The sequence below is a fragment of the Nerophis lumbriciformis genome, linkage group LG28 (assembly GCF_033978685.3).
Source record: "Nerophis lumbriciformis linkage group LG28, RoL_Nlum_v2.1, whole genome shotgun sequence".
Taxonomy (NCBI): Eukaryota; Metazoa; Chordata; class Actinopteri; order Syngnathiformes; family Syngnathidae; genus Nerophis; species Nerophis lumbriciformis.
The window spans coordinates 35,628,711-35,648,066 of NC_084575.2; the positions used below are offsets into that span (position 1 = coordinate 35,628,711).

Here is a 19,356-nt window from a genome sequence, read left to right on the forward strand (position 1 = left end):
AAAGTACGAGGTGGGAAGTTTATTTTGAGAGGCCATCGCGTCCGGAGGAATCACATAGTAGGAATATGCTTCGGCTTTTATTTTGAAAGTCGAGGTGGGAAGTTTATTTTGAGAGGCCATCGCGTCCGGAGGAAACATAGTAGGAATATGCTTCGGCTTTTATTTTGAAAGTACAAGGTGGGAAGTTTATTTTGAAAGGCCATCGCGTCTGTAGGAAACACATTGTAGGAATACGTTTCGGGTAAGGCGGCCTGGAACATATTACATTTATTTTGAAAGTACGAGGTGGGAAGTTTATTTTGAAAGGCATTGCGTCCAGAGGAAACACAAAGAAGGAATATGTTTAGGCTTTTATTTTGAAAGTACGAGGTGGGAAGTTTATTTTGGAAGGCCATCACGTCCGTAGGAAACACATTGTAGGAATACGTTTCGGGTAAGGCGGCCTGGAACATATTACATTTATTTTGAAAGTACGAGGTGGGAAGTTTATTTTGAAAGGCATCGCGTCCGGAGGAAACACATTGTAGGAATACGCTTCGGCTTTTATTTCGAAAGTACGAGGTGGGAAGTTTATTTTGAGAGGCCATCGCGTCCAGAGGAATCACATAGTAGGAATATGCTTCGGCTTTTATTTTGAAAGTACGAGGTGGGAAGTTTATTTTGAGAGGCCATCGCGTCCCGAGGAAACACATAGTAGGAATATGCTTCGGCTTTTATTTTGAAAGTACGAGGTGGGAAGTTTATTTTGAAAGGCCATCGCGTACGTAGGAAACACATTGTAGGAATACGTTTCGGGTAAGGCGGCCTGAAACATATTACATTTATTTTGAAAGTACGAGGTGGGAAGTTTATTTTGAGAGGCCATCGCGTCCGGAGGAATCACATAGTAGGAATATGCTTCGGCTTTTATTTTGAAAGTCGAGGTGGGAAGTTTACTTTGAAAGGCATCGCGTCCGGAGGAAACACATTGTAGGAATACGCTTCGGCTTTTATTTTGAAAGTACGAGGTGGGAAGTTTATTTTGAGAGGCCATCGCGTCCGGAGGAATCACATAGTAGGAATATGCTTCAGCTTTTATTTTGAAAGTGCGAGGTGGGAAGTTTATTTTGAGAGGCCATCGCGTCCGGAGGAATCACATAGTAGGAATATGCTTCGACTTTTATTTTGAAAGTCGAGGTGGGAAGTTTATTTTGAGAGGCCATCGCGTCCGGAGGAAACACATAGTAGGAATATGCTTCGGCTTTTATTTTGAAAGTACGAGGTGGGAAGTTTATTTTGAGAGGCCATCGCGTCCGGAGGAAACACATAGTAGGAATATGCTTCGGCTTTTATTTTGAAAGTACAAGGTGTGAAGTTTATTTTGAGAGGCCATCGCGTCCGGAGGAAACACATAGTAGGAATATGCTTCGGCTTTTATTTTGAAAGTCGAGGTGGGAAGTTTATTTTGAGAGGCCATCGCGTCCGGAGGAAACATAGTAGGAATATACTTCGGCTTTTATTTTGAAAGTACAAGGTGGGAAGTTTATTTTGAGAGGCCATCGCGTCCGGAGGAAACACATAGTAGGAATACGCTTCGGCTTTTATTTTGAAAGTACGAGGTGGGAAGTTTATTTTGAAAGGCCATCGCGTCCGTAGGAAACACATTGTAGGAATACGTTTCGGGTAAGGCGGCCTGAAACATATTACATTTATTTTGAAAGTACGAGGTGGGAAGTTTATTTTGAAAGGCATCGCGTCCGGAGGAAACACAAAGAAGGAATACGCTTCGGCTTTTATTTTGAAAGTACGAGGTGGGAAGTTTATTTTGGAAGGCCATCGCGTCCGTAGGAAACACATTGTAGGAATACGTTTCGGGTAAGGCGGCCTGAAGCATATTACATTTATTTTGAAAGTACGAGGTGGGAAGTTTATTTTGAAAGGCATCTCGTCCGGAGGAAACACATACAAGGAATATGCTTCGGCTTTTATTTTGAAAGTACGAGGTGGGAAGTTTATTTTGAAAGGCATCACGTCCGTAGGAAACACATTGTAGGAATACGCTTCGGCTTTTATTTTGAAAGTACGAGGTGGGAAGTTTATTTTGAGAGGCCATCGCGCCCGGAGGAAACACATAGTAGGAATATGCTTTGGCTTTTATTTTGAGAGTACGAGGTGGGAAGTTTATTTTGGAAGGCCATTGCGTCCGTAGGAAAGACTTTGTAGGAATACGTTTCGGGTAAGGCGGCCTGAAACATATTACATTTATTTTGAAAGTACGAGGTGGGAAGTTTATTTTGAAAGGCATCGCGTCCGGAGGAAACACAAAGAAGGAATATGCTTTGGCTTTTATTTTGAAAGTACGAGGTGGGAAGTTTATTTTGGAAGGCCATCGCGTCCGTAGGAAACACATTGTAGGAATACGTTTCGGGTAAGGCGGCCTGAAGCATATTACATTTATTTTGAAAGTACGAGGTGGGAAGTTTATTTTGAAAGGCATCTCGTCCGGAGGAAACACATACAAGGAATATGCTTCGGCTTTTATTTTGAAAGTACGAGGTGGGAAGTTTATTTTGAAAGGCATCACGTCCGTAGGAAACACATTGTAGGAATACGCTTCGGCTTTTATTTTGAAAGTACGAGGTGGGAAGTTTATTTTGAGAGGCCATCGCGCCCGGAGGAAACACATAGTAGGAATATGCTTTGGCTTTTATTTTGAGAGTACGAGGTGGGAAGTTTATTTTGGAAGGCCATTGCGTCCGTAGGAAAGACTTTGTAGGAATACGTTTCGGGTAAGGCGGCCTGAAACATATTACATTTATTTTGAAAGTACGAGGTGGGAAGTTTATTTTGAAAGGCATCGCGTCCGGAGGAAACACATTGTAGGAATACGCTTCGGCTTTTATTTTGAAAGTACGAGGTGGGAAGTTTATTTTGAAAGGCATCGCGTCCGGAGGAAACACATTGTAGGAATACGCTTCGGCTTTTATTTTGAAAGTACGAGGTGGGAAGTTTATTTTGGAAGGCCATCGCGTCCGTAGGAAACACATTGTAGGAATACGTTTCGGGTAAGGTGGCCTGAAACATATTACATTTATTTTGAAAGTACGAGGTGGGAAGTTTATTTTGAAAGGCATCGCGGCCGGAGGAAACACAAAGAAGGAATATGCTTCGGCTTTTATTTTGAAAGTACGAGGTGGGAAGTTTATTTTGAAAGGCCATCGCGTCCGGAGGAAACACACAGAAGGAAACACACAGAAGGAATACGCTTCGGCTTTTATTTCGAAAGTACGAGTTGGGAAGTTTATTTTGAGAGGCCATCGCGTCCGGAGGAAACACATAGTAGGAATATGCTTCGGCTTTTTTTTTGAAAGTACGAGGTGGGAAGTTTATTTTGAAAGGCCATCGCGTCTGTAGGAAACACATTGTAGGAATACGTTTCGGGTAAGGCGGCCTGAAACATATAACATTTATTTTGAAAGTACGAGGTGGGAAGTTTATTTTGAAAGGCCATCGCGTCCGTAGGAAACACATTGTAGGAATACGTTTCGGGTAAGGTGGCCTGAAACATATTACATTTATTTTGAAAGTACGAGGTGGGAAGTTTATTTTGAAAGGCATCGCGTCCGGAGGAAACACAAAGAAGGAATATGCTTCGGCTTTTATTTTGAAAGTACGAGGTGGGAAGTTTATTTTGAAAGGCATCGCGTCCGGAGGAAACACACAGAAGGAAACACACAGAAGGAATACGCTTCGGCTTTTATTTCGAAAGTACGAGGTGGGAAGTTTATTTTGAGAGGCCATCGCGTCCGGAGGAAACACATAGTAGGAATATGCTTCGGCTTTTTTTTTGAAAGTACGAGGTGGGAAGTTTATTTTGAAAGGCCATCGCGTCTGTAGGAAACACATTGTAGGAATACGTTTCGGGTAAGGCGGCCTGAAACATAAAACATTTATTTTGAAAGTACGAGGTGGGAAGTTTATTTTGAAAGGCCATCGCGTCCGTAGGAAACACATTGTAGGAATACGTTTCGGGTAAGGTGGCCTGAAACATATTACATTTATTTTGAAAGTACGAGGTGGGAAGTTTATTTTGAAAGGCATCGCGTCCGGAGGAAACACAAAGAAGGAATATGCTTCGGCTTTTATTTTGAAAGTACGAGGTGGGAAGTTTATTTTGAAAGGCATCGCGTCCGGAGGAAACACACAGAAGGAAACACACAGAAGGAATACGCTTCGGCTTTTATTTCGAAAGTACGAGGTGGGAAGTTTATTTTGAGAGGCCATCGCGTCCGGAGGAAACACATAGTAGGAATATGCTTCGGCTTTTTTTTTGAAAGTACGAGGTGGGAAGTTTATTTTGAAAGGCCATCGCGTCTGTAGGAAACACATTGTAGGAATACGTTTCGGGTAAGGCGGCCTGAAACATATAACATTTATTTTGAAAGTACGAGGTGGGAAGTTTATTTTGAAAGGCCATCGCGTCTGTAGGAAACACATTGTAGGAATACGTTTCGGGTAAGGCGGCCTGAAACATATAACATTTATTTTGAAAGTACGAGGTGGGAAGTTTATTTTGAAAGGCATCGCGTCCGGAGGAAACACAAAGAAGGAATATGCTTCGGCTTTTATTTTGAAAGTACGAGGTGGGAAGTTTATTTTGAAAGGCATTGCGTCCGGAGGAAACACATTGTAGGATTATGCTTCAGGTAAGGCGGCCTGAAACATATAACTTTTATTTTGAAAGTATGAGGTGGGAAGTTTATTTTGAAAGGCATCGCGTCCGGAGGAAACACATAGAAGGAATATGCTTCGGCTTTTATTTTGAAAGTACGAGGTGGGAAGTTTATTTTGAAAAGCATCGCGTCTGGAGGAAACACACAGAAGGAATACGCTTCGGCTTTTATTTTGAAAGTACGAGGTGGGAAGTTTATTTTGAAAGGCATCGTGTCCGGAGGAAACACAAAGAAGGAATATGCTTCGGCTTTTATTTTGAAAGTACGAGGTGGAAAGTTTACTTTGAAAGGCCATCGCGTCCGTAGGAAACACATTGTAGGAATACGTTTCGGGTAAGGCGGCCTGAAACATATTACATTTATTTTGAAAGTACGAGGTGGGAAGTTTATTTTGAAAGGCATCGCGTCCGGAGGAAACACAAAGAAGGAATATGCTTCGGCTTTTATTTTGAAAGTACGAGGTGGGAAGTTTATTTTGAAAGGCATCGCGTCCGGAGGAAACACATTGTAGGAATACGCTTCGGCTTTTATTTTGAAAGTACGAGGTGGGAAGTTTATTTTGAGAGGCCATCGCGTCCGGAGGAAACACATAGTAGGAATATGCTTCAGCTTTTATTTTGAAAGTACGAGGTGGGAAGTTTATTTTGAAAGGCATCACGTCCGGAGGAAACACATTGTAGGAATACGTTTCGGGTAAGGCGGCCTGAAACATATTACATTTATTTTGAAAGTATGAGGTGGGAAGTTTATTTTGAAAGGCATCGCGTCCGGAGGAAACACATTGTAGGAATACGCTTCGGCTTTTATTTTGAAAGTACGAGGTGGGAAGTTTATTTTGAAAGGCATCGTGTCCGGAGGAAACACAAAGAAGGAATATGCTTCGGCTTTTATTTTGAAAGTACGAGGTGGGAAGTTTACTTTGAAAGGCGTCGCGTCCGGAGGAAACACATTGTAGGAATACGCTTCGGCTTTTATTTTGAAAGTACGAGGTGGGAAGTTTATTTTGAAAAGCATCGCGTCCGCCGGAAACACACAGAAGGAATACGCTTCGGCTTTTATTTTGAAAGTCGAGGTGGGAAGTTTATTTTGAGAGGCCATCGCGTCCGGAGGAAACACATAGTAGGAATATGCTTCGGCTTTTATTTTGAAAGTACGAGGTGGGAAGTTTACTTTGAAAGGCCATCACGTCCGTAGGAAACACATTGTAGGAATACGTTTCGGGTAAGGCGGCCTGAAGCATATTACATTTATTTTGAAAGTACGAGGTGGGACGTTTATTTTGAAAGGCATCGCGTCCGGAGGAAACACAAAGAAGGAATAAGCTTCGGCTTTTATTTTGAAAGTACGAGGTGGGAAGTTTATTTTGAAAGGCATCACGTCCGGAGGAAACACATTGTAGGAATACGCTTAGGCTTTTATTTTGAAAGTACGAGGTGGGAAGTTTATTTTGAGAGGCCATCGCGCCCGGAGGAATCACATAGTAGGAATATGCTTCGACTTTTATTTTGAAAGTCGAGGTGGGAAGTTTATTTTGAGAGGCCATCGCGTCCGGAGGAAACACATAGTAGGAATATGCTTCGGCTTTTATTTTGAAAGTACGAGGTGGGAAGTTTATTTTGAGAGGCCATCGCGTCCGGAGGAAACACATAGTAGGAATATGCTTTGGCTTTTATTTTGAAAGTCGAGGTGAGACGTTTATTTTGAGAGGCCATCGCGTCCGTAGGAAACACATTGTAGGAATACGTTTCGGGTAAGGCGGCCTGAAGCATATTACATTTATTTTGAAAGTACGAGGTGGGAAGTTTATTTTGAAAGGCATCGTGTCCGTAGGAAACACAAAGAAGGAATATGCTTTGGCTTTTATTTTGAAAGTACGAGGTGGGAAGTTTATTTTGAAAGGCATCGTGTCCGGAGGAAACACATTGTAGGAATACGCTTCGGCTTTTATTTTGAAAGTACGAGGTGGGAAGTTTATTTTGAGAGGCCATCGCGCCCGGAGGAATCACATAGTAGGAATATGCTTCGACTTTTATTTTGAAAGTCGAGGTGGGAAGTTTATTTTGAAAGGCCATCGCGTCCGGAGGAAACACATAGTAGGAATATGCTTCGGCTTTTATTTTGAAAGTACGAGGTGGGAAGTTTATTTTGGAAGGCCATCGCATCCGTAGGAAACACATTGTAGGAATACGTTTCGGGTAAGGCGGCCTGAAACATATTACATTTATTTTGAAAGTACGAGGTGGGAAGTTTATTTTGAAAGGCATCGCGTCCGGAGGAAACACAAAGAAGGAATACGCTTCGGTTTTTATTTTGAAAGTACGAGGTGGGGAGTTTATTTTGAAAGGCATCACGTCCGGAGGAAACACATTGTAGGAATACGCTGCGGGTAAGGCGGCCTGAAACATATAACTTTTATTTTGAAAGTACGAGGTGGGAAGTTTATTTTGAAAGGCATGACGTCCGGAGGAAGCACATAGTAGGAATACGCTGCGGGTTAGTCGGCTGTGTTGTGGCTCCAGGCTCCCAGGGATGGACCTCCGCATACGGCAAGCGGCGACGTCCGAGCGCACGGAGCAAAGCTGCCTAATGGCTAAGTTTTGAGGAGACGGTTAGAAGTGTTTTAAGTGTTTTGTACTCCGCCGAGCTGGAGCCGCTGTGTCCCCGCGGCACACAAGCAGGGACGGGAACACGTCCGACCAGCAGCTGTCCTCAGGCCGGATCTTTTGTGGCCGTCACGTCTTCGCCAGACTGCTCTAAGCGAGACTCCAACGCGGTCCTCAGTCCATGACTAAAAGTGACCACATTTGTGCCTTTTCTTCCCGAGGTTGGGAAGTCCTAGCGGGCTAGCTCGCAAGCTAGTTCTCGTACTCCGCTAGCCAGAAGGCCGTTGTCTTGCCCGCGCATGGACAGTAATGACAGTACGTGCTTCTAGAAGCTTCTTCTGAGGAACATACGTCTGTGCCGCGGCCCTCCTCCTCTTCTCGGCCTGCCCGGACATGGGGAAGCCTTGCTCAGGCCGCTGCACATCTGTCAGCCCACCCAAGTCAGGAGCAGCGAGACACCGGGGAACATCTGCCCCCAGCGGCCAGTAGTGACGGGACTGCCCGCAGCGGCCAGTAGGAACCGGACTGGCCTGTGGTTGTGAGTAAGATCTGAATTCCGCCAGTTGTGATTTGAGTGTGTGGTGAACATCCAATGTCATTAGTTCTTCAGGAAACCAAAGAAGGATCCTCTGAGGTTCCGTAGAACAGCTCAGGACCCTTGAAGCAATCCGGGCAATGAACTACCAGCAGCACCTCGCCAACTCGGCCGCCATCCGGGCCGAGATCCAGAGGTTCGAGTCCGTCCACCCTAACATATACTCCATCTACGAGCTTCTGGAGCGGGTGGAGGAGCCGTTGCTTCAGAACCAGATCAGGGAGCACGTTATCGCTATTGAAGGTAGGAGACTACCAGCCATAAAAAAATTCCATTAGGAATCTAAAGCAGTGGTTCTTAACCTGGGTTTGATCGAACCCTCGGGGTTCGGGGGAGGTCAAAACACACCCGACTCATCGTGTGAATACAAACTTCTCCCTATCGGCGTATTACGGATACGGCAACAGCTGACTTGATTTGCAGGTGTGTAATTTGTTGTGAGTTTATGCACAGTGTTGGTTTTGTTCTTTGAACAAGGTGATGTTCATGCACGCTTCATTTTGTGCACCAGTAAAAAAAAAACATGGTAACACTTTAGTATGGGGAACATATTCACCATTAATTAGTTGCTTATTAACATGCAAATTAGTAACATATTGGCTCTTAACTAGTCATTATTAAGTACTTATCAGAGGTGGGTAGTAACGTGCTACATTTACTCCGTTACATCTACTTGAGTAACTTTTGGGATAAATTGTACTTCTAAGAGTAGTTTTAATGCAACATACTTTTACTTTTACTTGAGTATATTTATAGAGAAGAAACGCTACTTTTACTCCGCTACTTTTATCTACATTCAGCTCGCTACTCGCTACTAATTTTTATCGATCTGTTAATGCACGCTTTGTTTGTTTTGGTCTGTCAGACAGACCTTCATAGTGCCTGCGTTTCAACAAATACAGTCACTGGTGACGTTCACTCCGTTCCACCAATCAGATGCAGTCACTGGTGACGTTGGACCAATCAAACAGAGCCAGGAGTCACATGACCGGACTTAAACAAGTTGAAAAACGTATTGAGGTGTTACCATTTAGTGGTCAATTGTACGGAATATGTACTGTACTGTGCAATCTACTAATACAAGTTCCAATCAATCAATCAAAAGTGTGAAGGAAAAAAGACCATTTTTTATTTCAACCGTACACCCCGTCAAAAGCCTAAAGACTGACTGCACAGTTCCTGTCTTCACAATAAAAGTGCCGCTCCATCGCGCCTGCGCTTTCAAAATAAGAGTCTCCGAAAGCCAGCGCAAACAAGCTAGCAAGCTACGGAGTTTGCCGCCAATGTATTTCTTGTAAAGTGTATAAAAACGAATATGGAAGCTGGACATATAAGATGCCAAAAACCCACCACTTTCATGTGGTATTAGACAGAAAGGAGGAACTTTTTTTCTCCTCCATTTGAAAACCTGGACGTTATCATCACTACTGTCTGATTACAATCAATGCAAGTCATCAGAATCAGGTAATACACCAACTTATATTCTTGTCTTCATGAAAGAAAGGAATCTATATGTGTTAAACATGCATGTATATTCATTAAAACACTATTAACATGTAAACAAAAACGGCAAAAAAAATAAATATAAATTATATACTGTATATATCTATGTATATGTATATATATATATATATATATGTGTGTATATATGTATATATGTATATATATATACATATATATATATATATATATATGTATATATATATGTATATATATATATATGTGTGTGTATGTTACTCATCAGTTACTCAGTACTTGAGTAGTTTTTTTACAACATACTTTTTACTTTTACTCAAGTAAATATTTGGGTGACTACTCCTTACTTTTACTTGAGTAATAAATCTCTAAAGTAACAGTACTCTTACTTGAGTACAATTTCTGGCTACTCTACCCACCTCTGGTACTTATTCATGCCTTATTCGGCATGGCCTTATTATAACCCTAACCCTCTAACCCTGACCCTAACCCTAACCAAATAACTCTAAATTAAGTCTTTGTTACTTAGAATATATTCCCCATACTAAAGTGTTACCGAAAACACATAACTTTGTCTTGAATTTGAAAAAAAAACATTGTATTTTTCACTAAAGAAGGGTTCGGTGAATGCACATATGAAACTGGTGGTGTTCGGTACCTCCAACAAGGTTAAGAACCACTGGTCTAAAGTTATTGGGGAAGTCAGTGTTTGTACTGATAAACATTCATGCAGCATTTGTGAACGTGTGAATGATTAATTTTTTCTGCTACAAACTCCACACAGGGTTCGTAAGAGTGCTTAAAAACCTTGAAAACGCTTGGATTTTAATGTTGTGTTTTCAAGGTTTGAAAAATGCTTGAATTTTGGGTGAAGTGCTTCTAAATGCTTGGAAAAGTTCATCATATTTCTCGGCAGTCTGACTTAACAGGCTAATTATAAAATGGAAAAAAATAAAATACGTTTCCTTAAAAATGAAAGCTACATGCTTGATCTGTTGAATAGAATAGAATAGAATACATCTTTATTGTCATTGTACATTGTACAATGAAATTGTAAGCAAAACTAATTTAGTGCAAATTCATAACACATAAAACCATAAAAACATAGATAAATAGATAAAAATAGCAAGCACACAGCTCACATGCACAGTCATTATTGTCGTCTTGTGTTCAGCGACACTATTGCTCTCGGGTAAAAAGTGTTCCTAAGTCTGTTTGTCCATTATTTTATTGTCCTGTATCTCCTGCCCGAGGGCAGCAGTTAAAAAAAGTTTATGTCCAGGGTGAGATGGGTTCCTTATGATGTTTTGGGCCTTTTTGAGGCACCTGGCACTGTACAGTTCATCTCGGGAGGGGAGAGAGCAGCCAGTGATCTTCATGGCACTTTTTATCACCCTCTGAAGTGCATACCATACACACATGCAGTATGTCAGCACACTCTCTATTGAGCAGCGATAGAAGGACACAAGCAGTTTTTGTGACAGGTTGTTCTTTTTGACGAGGCTCAGAAAGTAAAGTCTCTGCTGTGCCTTTTTGATGGTCACTGAGGTGTTCGCACTCCACGACAGGTCTTCCTCCATCTGGATCCCCAGGAACCTGAAGTTAGAGACCCTTTCCACATAGTCCCCGTTGATGTTCAGTGGTTGGATGTTTATTGTTTTTTTCTTCCGGAAATCCATGATCAGCTCCTTCGTCTTGGTGGTGTTAAGGACCAGGTTGTTTTGTGTGAAATTGAAATTTTGATTGTGCGTGTATTTATATCACATAAACTGCATAATGTGATATAAATACACGCACAATCAAAATTTGAATTTCACTCAAGACATCAATGTAATGTAAGGGCTCGTGCAAAGCCAACAGATCAAGCGTGTAGCTTAGAACCCAAGTGGTGCTTTGTTATTGGACTTTAGTGCTCGTCACGGATTGTCCATAACGAACACAATGTTCAAACATAAGGGTGTCCAAATGTGCACTTGGCCCCAGGACGCCCTCGGCCACAGTTCCATGATTGACTTTGTATATGTCATCGGATTTGCGGCCTCATGTTTTGGACACTCGGGTGAATTGAGGGAAAGAGCTTTCTACCGATACCTGGTGGTGAGCTGGCTCCGATGGTGGGGGAGGATGCCGGACAGACCTGGCAGGCCCAAACGCATTGTGAGGGTCTGCTGGGAACGTCTAGCAGAGTCTCCTGTCAGAGAGAGTTTCTATTCCCACCTGCGGAAGAACTTTGAACATGTCACAAGGGAGGCACTGGATATTGAGTCCGAGTGGACCATGTTCCGTGCCTCCATTGTCGAGGCGGCTGATTGGAGCTGTGGCCGCAAGGTGGTCGGTGCCTGTCGTGGCGGTAAACAAGTAATTAACGTTTGCAAACACCAATGACATTGAATAGTCACACTGCTTCATTTTCTATGCCCCATTCAGTTAATAACTGCTGCTTCAATGTTAGACTTAGCTATTTTTCCTACAGACAGCATTTGGCGACCTCAAACAACAAGGCTATGGATTGATTCACACTGGTTTTCGCCTTTTGAAGGGTACTGGAAAAATGATCTTGAAAGTCTTTAAAAAGTGCTTGAATTTGGCCATGGAAAAGGTGTACAAACCCTGTCCACACTCCACGGTTGAGGCAGTTAAGTCATCTAAGTGTGCAACAACCTCTCCCATTTACCTTTTAGAAACTGAGCATGAACTTTTTTTGGTAGTTGTTTATTTGAATGACAATGGGCAGTTACATTAAGAAGATGACTGCACCAGATTTAGCACCATGCTCATTTCCATCTGTAGTCATTTTATGGTGCATCTAACAGTCACAATTAAAATGACACAGGATTGAAAATACACAACAATATTGAAGTTACATAATGATAGGCAATTTAAAATACAAGTACAATACATAAGAGGGTATATGAGTTACAAATCAGTCAAGTTACAGTATTTTAGCAGCTTCATTTAAAGTGCAGAAGTATGTAAAGTGCAGCAGTTTTGATCAAAGTCCACATACAGTGCAGTCGCCATCAGATGGTACCCATAAGGGTATCATTCAATAGCCATATACCCCATTGGTACTACATACGTAATGTTTGCAACAAACATCGTTTGCGATGTTACAAGATTGCAAAGGTACTCTGGTGGCCATCAGACTGCTCCTGCCAGGATATCATCTGATGGTCAACTACCTGCCTGTTGTAAGTCCTTGAAAAATACAGGTAAAAGCCAGTAAATTAGAATATTTTGAAAAACTTGATTTATTTCAGTAATTGCATTCAAAAGGTGTAACTTGTACATTATATTTATTCATTGCACACAGACTGATGCATTCAAATGTTTATTTCATTTAATTTTGATGATTTGAAGTGGCAACAAATGAAAATCCAAAATTCCGTGTGTCACAAAATTAGAATATTACTTAAGGCTAATACAAAAAAGGGATTTTTAGAAATGTTGGCCAACTGAAAAGTATGAAAATGAAAAATATGAGCATGTACAATACTCAATACTTGGTTGGAGCTCCTTTTGCCTCAATGACTGCGTTAATGCGGCGTGGCATGGAGTCGATGAGTTTCTGGCACTGCTCAGGTGTTATGAGAGCCCAGGTTGCTCTGATAGTGGCCTTCAACTCTTCTGCGTTTTTGGGTCTGGCATTCTGCATCTTCCTTTTCACAATACCCCACAGATTTTCTATGGGGCTAAGGTCAGGGGAGTTGGCGGGCCAATTTAGAACAGAAATACCATGGTCCGTAAACCAGCAGATGACATGGCACCCCAAACCATCACCCAACCATGCAAATTTTGCATTTCCTTTGGAAATCGAGGTCCCAGAGTCTGGAGGAAGACAGGAGAGGCACAGGATCCACGTTGCCTGAAGTCTAGTGTAAAGTTTCCACCATCAGTGATGGTTTGGGGTGCCATGTCATCTGCTGGTGTCGGTCCACTCTGTTTCCTGAGATCCAGGGTCAACGCAGCCGTCTACCAGCAAGTTTTAGAGCACTTCATGCTTCCTGCTGCTGACCTGCTCTATGGAGATGGAGATTTCAAGTTCCAACAGGACTTGGCGCCTGCACACAGCGCAAAATCTACCCGTGCCTGGTTTACGGACCATGGTATTTCTGTTCTAAATTGGCCCGCCAACTCCCCTGACCTTAGCCCCATAGAAAATCTGTGGGGTATTGTGAAAAGGAAGATGCAGAATGCCAGACCCAAAAACTCAGAAGAGTTGAAGGCCACTATCAGAGCAACCTGGGCTCTCAACACCTGAGCAGTGCCAGAAACTCATCGACTCCATGCCACGCCGCATTAACGCAGTAATTGAGGCAAAAGGAGCTCCAACCAAGTATTGAGTATTGTACATGCTCATATTTTTCATTTTCATACTTTTCAGTTGGCCAACATTTCTAAAAATCCCTTTTTTGTATTAGCCTTAAGTAATATTCTAATTTTGTGACACACGGAATTTTGGATTTTCATTTGTTGCCACTTCAAATCATCAAAATTAAATGAAATAAACATTTGAATGCATCAGTCTGTGTGCAATGAATAAATATAATGTACAAGTTACACCTTTTGAATGCAATTACTGAAATAAATCAAGTTTTTCAAAATATTCTAATTTACTGGCTTTTACCTGTAGTATTGCCTGCATATACTGCTGCATTCATATGTACCAACATGCCTGATGTCTGATGTGCATCTGCAACAGATTCAAGCTAGTGTGGCTGCGGCAGTATTTTCTGTAAATCTCGCTCCCCAACGCCCTAAGAGCTAGAGGTGGGGGAAATAATCGATTTTTAGATGCGTCGCAATTTGTACATGGTCGATTATAAAATCGATTGGTAAACGTCGATAATTGATGTATTTATTGTAAACAAAGTAATGCAGACAGTTCTAAAATGGGGCTACAGTATGTTCCAGTTTTGCACACATTTCCATTCATTTCTTAAAAGTGATGGGAATTAATTGTACTGTTTCTTATTACCAATGCGCTGTTTTAAAAGTTGCAAGAAATAAACGAAAATAAATGTAAAACTGCATCAATATTCATAAATTAATGATGCATCAATAATTGATTTGAAATGGAATCGTAGCTCCTGAATCGTAATCGAATCGTGAGGTGCCCAAATAGTCCCACCTCTACTTATATATTGGCTCGCACCGCTCGACAAAACTCAACCAGTCGGGGTTTGTAGACCCGAGTTCCAAGCCCAGGCATGTTGCCCGGCTGGACATACGTTACAAATCTCATAATCACAATCCCACCTGTAACTGTCATTTTGTCACATACGTGAATTAGTTACTCTGCAACATCGCGTGGACATCGGGGGCGGTACCTCTGGATTGGCAGACCGGGGCGGTGGTTCCTCTCTTTAAGAAGGGGAACCGGAGGGTGTGTTCCAACTATCGTGGGATCACACTCCTCAGCCTTCCCGGTAAGGTCTATTCAGGTGTACTGGAGAGGAGGCTACGCCGGATAGTCGAACCTCGGATTCAGGAGGAACAGTGTGGTTTTCGTCCTGGTCGTGGAACTGTGGACCAGCTTTATACTCTCGGCAGGGTCCTTGAGGGTGCATGGGAGTTTGCCCAACCAGTCTACATGTGCTTTGTGGACTTGGAGAAGGCATTCGACCGTGTCCCTCGGGAAGTCCTGTGGGGAGTGCTCAGAGAGTATGGGGTAACGGACTGTCTTATTGTGGCAGTTCGCTCCCTGTATGATCAGTGTCAGAGCTTGGTCCGCATTGCCGGCAGTAAGTCGGACACGATTCCAGTGAGGGTTGGACTCCGCCAAGGCTGCCCTTTGTCACCGATTCTGTTCATAACCTTTATGGACAGAATTTCTAGGCGCAGTCAGGGCGTTGAGGGGATCTGGTTTGGTGGCTGCAGGATTAGGTCACTGCTATTTGCAGATGATGTGGTCCTGATGGCTTCCTCCGGCCAAGATCTTCAGCTCTCACTGGATCGGTTTGCAGCCGAGTGTGAAGCGACTGGGATGGGAATCAGCACCTCCAAGTCCGAGTCTATGGTTCTCTCCCGGAAAAGGGTGGAGTGCCATCTCCGGGTTGGGGAGGAGATCTTGCCCCAAGTGGAGGAGTTCAAGTACCTCGGAGTCTTGTTCACGAGTGGGGGAAGAGTGGATCGTGAGATCGACAGGCGGATCGGTGCGGCGTCTTCAGTAATGCGGACGCTGTATCGATCCGTTGTGGTGAAGAAGGAGCTGAGCCGGAAGGCAAAGCTCTCGATTTACCGGTCGATCTACGTTCCCATCCTCACCTATGGTCATGAGCTTTGGGTCATGACCGAAAGGACAAGATCACGGGTACAAGCGGCCCAAATGAGTTTCCTCCGCCGAGTGGCGGGGCTCTCCCTTAGAGATAGGGTGAGAAGCTCTGTCATTCGGGGGGAGCTCAAAGTAAAGCCGCTGCTCCTCCACATCGAGAGGAGCCAGATGAGGTGGTTCGGGCATCTGATCAGGATGCCACCCGAACGCCTCCCTAGGAAGGTGTTTCGGGCACGTCCGACCGGTAGGAGGCCACGGGGAAGACCCAGGACACGCTGGGAAGACTATCTCTCCCGGCTGGCCTGGGAACGCCTCGGGATCCCCCGGGAGGAGCTGGACCAAGTGGCTGGGGAGAGGGAAGTCTGGGCTTCCCTGCTTAAGCTGCTGCCCCCGCGACCCGACCTCGGATAAGCGGAAGAAGATGGATGGATGGAATTAGGTTTGTCTCTTTGCTGGTCAAACTCGCTTGTAGCTTGTTTGCAAAAGTGAATGTGAGGATGGATGTTTGGCATTAGATGTATGTTTGGTTTATCAGGATGGTTTTTGTACTGGATTGAAGGCATTCGTTATGTAATGCACTGGCTGAAATCTCTGCACCTTTTGTTCATGATGCCGCCCCAAGCTCCTCCCCCACACAGATTAGGGACAACTGCAGACATTCAGTTCCCTCAGTTAAGTGCTTGTATTTTCTGTGCATCATCATCCGGTGGCCTGCAGGCCCCACTTTCTGCATAAAGCCCTATGAGTACTCAGTGGAGGCTGAGAGGCGGAGTCTTGATGTGATGATTCTAATGGTCTCCAGTCACAGTCATCAGCATTAAATGGCCACTGTAACATGTGAGCCATACCAAAGTAGTGAAACATGTTCCAGATGTGAGAATGAGAGGGTAATTGCTAGATTAACATGTTAAATGTAATCTGTCTGGTGCATGCTGGCTATGGCCAATTCTGAGGTATAAGGTAGTGCCTTGACTTTTGCTCTGGCACATAAACAATTCAATCCTCACGTTTTCATCCTGAAAGGTTTTTTTCTGGAAGTGCCTGATTAGTCATTATGGTGACATGGCAACAAGGCACATGCAGCTGTCGTCCTATTATAAGTGAGGTCGTGAACCATCGTGTAGCTAAACCCAGAGGCCAAACAAAACTCAGAGGTCACTCTCTCTTGTTACCATCTGATGGTGAGTTAAAGGGAGCTGGGATTAGTGACAAACACTACTTTTCCTCTTGCGTTAATCCACCGCCAGACGCTTGTAGCGATGCATGCTTTCTAGGTTTTCACACGTCGGGCACCAACCATCCTGTGGGTGCATGGGAATGAAGTGTGGTTTGAGTGAGGTCATAAATGCTCCTGCGGGATCTACCATTATAATAAGGTGGCACCCTTGTCACCCCAAGGTTATTTAATTGCATTCTAATTCTTGCACAGTGGCAGATTACAGCATTAGTAATTTAAAGATACCGTCTATGTAGAACAGATCTATACATTTTTATTTTCATTAACAAAACTAAAAAGGCTTATCTTATTTACACGACAACATGCCTTTCCTGTCTTAACATGGCTACGCATTTACAATTTCTCAGTTTGTCTCTACTGTGTGCAGAGGGGGTATGGCATGAATAAATTGACCACACACTGTGCACCCCAAACGTAACTTTGAGGAGTGAGATTCGCAACAGTTGCCTACAGTGTTTGTTGCACTGTGCTGCTCCCCGGCAGCGTAAGCCTGATAAAACATCATACCTGCCAACTACTCCGGTTTTCCCGTAATTAGTACGGTTTTCATCAACCTATTCCGGGTTACGGTTGCAGTGATAAAAAATAAGTTTTTTCATTAATTAAAAAACTTTTTTTTTTTTAAAGTTTTATTCACGAAATCGCGTAACAACAATGACAATCGACACTGCTTCCCGTAACTTCCTATCGAGCCATTCCGAATGCCATGCGCGAGGCTATTTATAGCACCGCTGCCGAGCACGAGGCACCTGTTGCCATTGTTTCCAAACGAGCGAACGATCATGGAATCAGCCGGAGAAAAATCGCAAACGAGTCTTAAACCGAAAAGAAAACTGCAGTCATTCCGTGAAGAATATTCAAAAGCCTATCCGGGAATAATTATCCGTTCTAAAAAGGGTGAAAACTACGCGAATAGCACCTTGTGCAGACAAGATTTTTCGATCGGACACGGAGGAATTAGCGATGTAAAAGACCACGTTGGGACAAAAAAACACAAGTCTAATGCCGTTGCTAGCGATACAAGTGGAAAACTTTCAACGTTTTTCGGATTTTAGCCACAAAAAGGTAATGACACCAATGTTATCTATTGGAATTGTTTAGTACTGTTATACTGTTAAAAGTGTTTATACTATTTATGCTTTCAAGTCCAAGTTGAAGAAATCTTGTTAAATGTTGACAGCATAACTACCAAAATACAGAAGTATGTCCTTAATATTTTTGCAGTGCTATTTCTGTTGAAAAGTTCAAATGATTACATTAGAGATGTGATGTGCCACTTTTCAAGTGTCTGATGGCTTCAATTCATTTTCATTAATTTTTCATATTTTGAATTCTTTTGAAAGGCTTACAAAAAAACTACATTTGAATTGTAATTCCATGCTATTGACAGGACTATTAATTGTAATGAAGTTAGCTTACCATGTTTACAGTATGATCATTGTGATAGAAATGTGAATTTTAGGCACATAATATTTTATACAATTGAACAAGGCAGTAGATTATACAAGCTTGGACAGAAAGTTAATAATGACACCAATTTTTTTTTTAATGGAATTGTTTAGTACTGTTTTACCATTTGTTTACTGTAAAAAGTGTTTATACTTTCAATTAACAAATTGAAGTCTTGTGAAAGGTTGACAGGATAACTGGCATTAACTGTCAAAATAATTTCAAACTATTGAAGTTAGTTTACAGAATAAACATGTCAATCAACCCATATGATTTTTGCTGTAATATTTTTGTTTTGAAAAGTCACTGTGACTGATAGAAAAGTGATGGTTTTAGCAACATTTTAACCTGTCTGAATGCTAATAATCATTTTGCGTCGGGGGGCGAACCTGAACCCCCCACCAGGACTTTGTCCTGGACCTACCGGGGCCTGCGGCCCCTGGACCCTGGCTACTAGGTTTTTCTGATTTCAAAAGTTGGCAGGTATGAAACATTGATGTTTGTATGATATTGAGTAAGTGAGCATGACAGATAGCATGCTGCTTTAGTAAGTGTGACCACTTGCTAATTTATGTTGAGGAAGTGCACATCAAGATTGTGTCCGCTGATGATGTCCTACTTTGTCTAAGCTGTGTCGTCTCAGATACCCTGCTGAGCCTCCAGTCTTTGTCTGTTATGCCTTCTGTTCAGTGGCACCACAAACACTGCCTCTTCCCAAATGAGGTCTTGGACCAGACTGGGTCAAAGCTTAACTGACATACATTTGACTCCTGCCTCCTTGTGTTGTGTGACAATGAGCTACACTATGTCCATCTATCTCCATAAGGCTAATGTTGACATCTTATCTTCTTTTGCTGTGTGATACTGTCCTTAAAATCTAGTGATTGTGTGTCAGGTGGAACCAGGCAGTAATGATAACAACACAACATCACATATTTATGATGTCCTCAAAGATGTTGGACAATTTGTTGAATGCAGTCCTTTGAAGGGAAGGAATGTCTACTGCATGA

The 19,356-nt window shown here is 42.7% G+C and overlaps 1 protein-coding gene across 4 annotated transcripts in view; it reads left to right on the forward strand.

Annotated features, from left to right (window-relative positions):
• Nucleotides 1-7,170: 7,170 nt before the first annotated feature.
• Nucleotides 7,171-19,356, forward strand: part of agap1 (ArfGAP with GTPase domain, ankyrin repeat and PH domain 1) — a 229,765-nt gene continuing 217,579 nt past the window's right edge. For 2 of the 4 annotated variants that reach the window (XM_061924154.2, XM_061924157.2), the window contains exons 1-2: nucleotides 7,171-7,853; nucleotides 7,918-8,153. In XM_061924154.2, coding sequence (XP_061780138.1) covers nucleotides 7,991-8,153 — 163 coding nt within the window. In that variant the 5' untranslated portion in view covers nucleotides 7,171-7,853; nucleotides 7,918-7,990. Of the gene's footprint in view, nucleotides 7,858-7,917; nucleotides 8,154-19,356 lie in introns of all 4 variants that reach the window. The other 2 variants (XM_061924155.2, XM_061924156.2) reach the window with 2 other exon arrangements.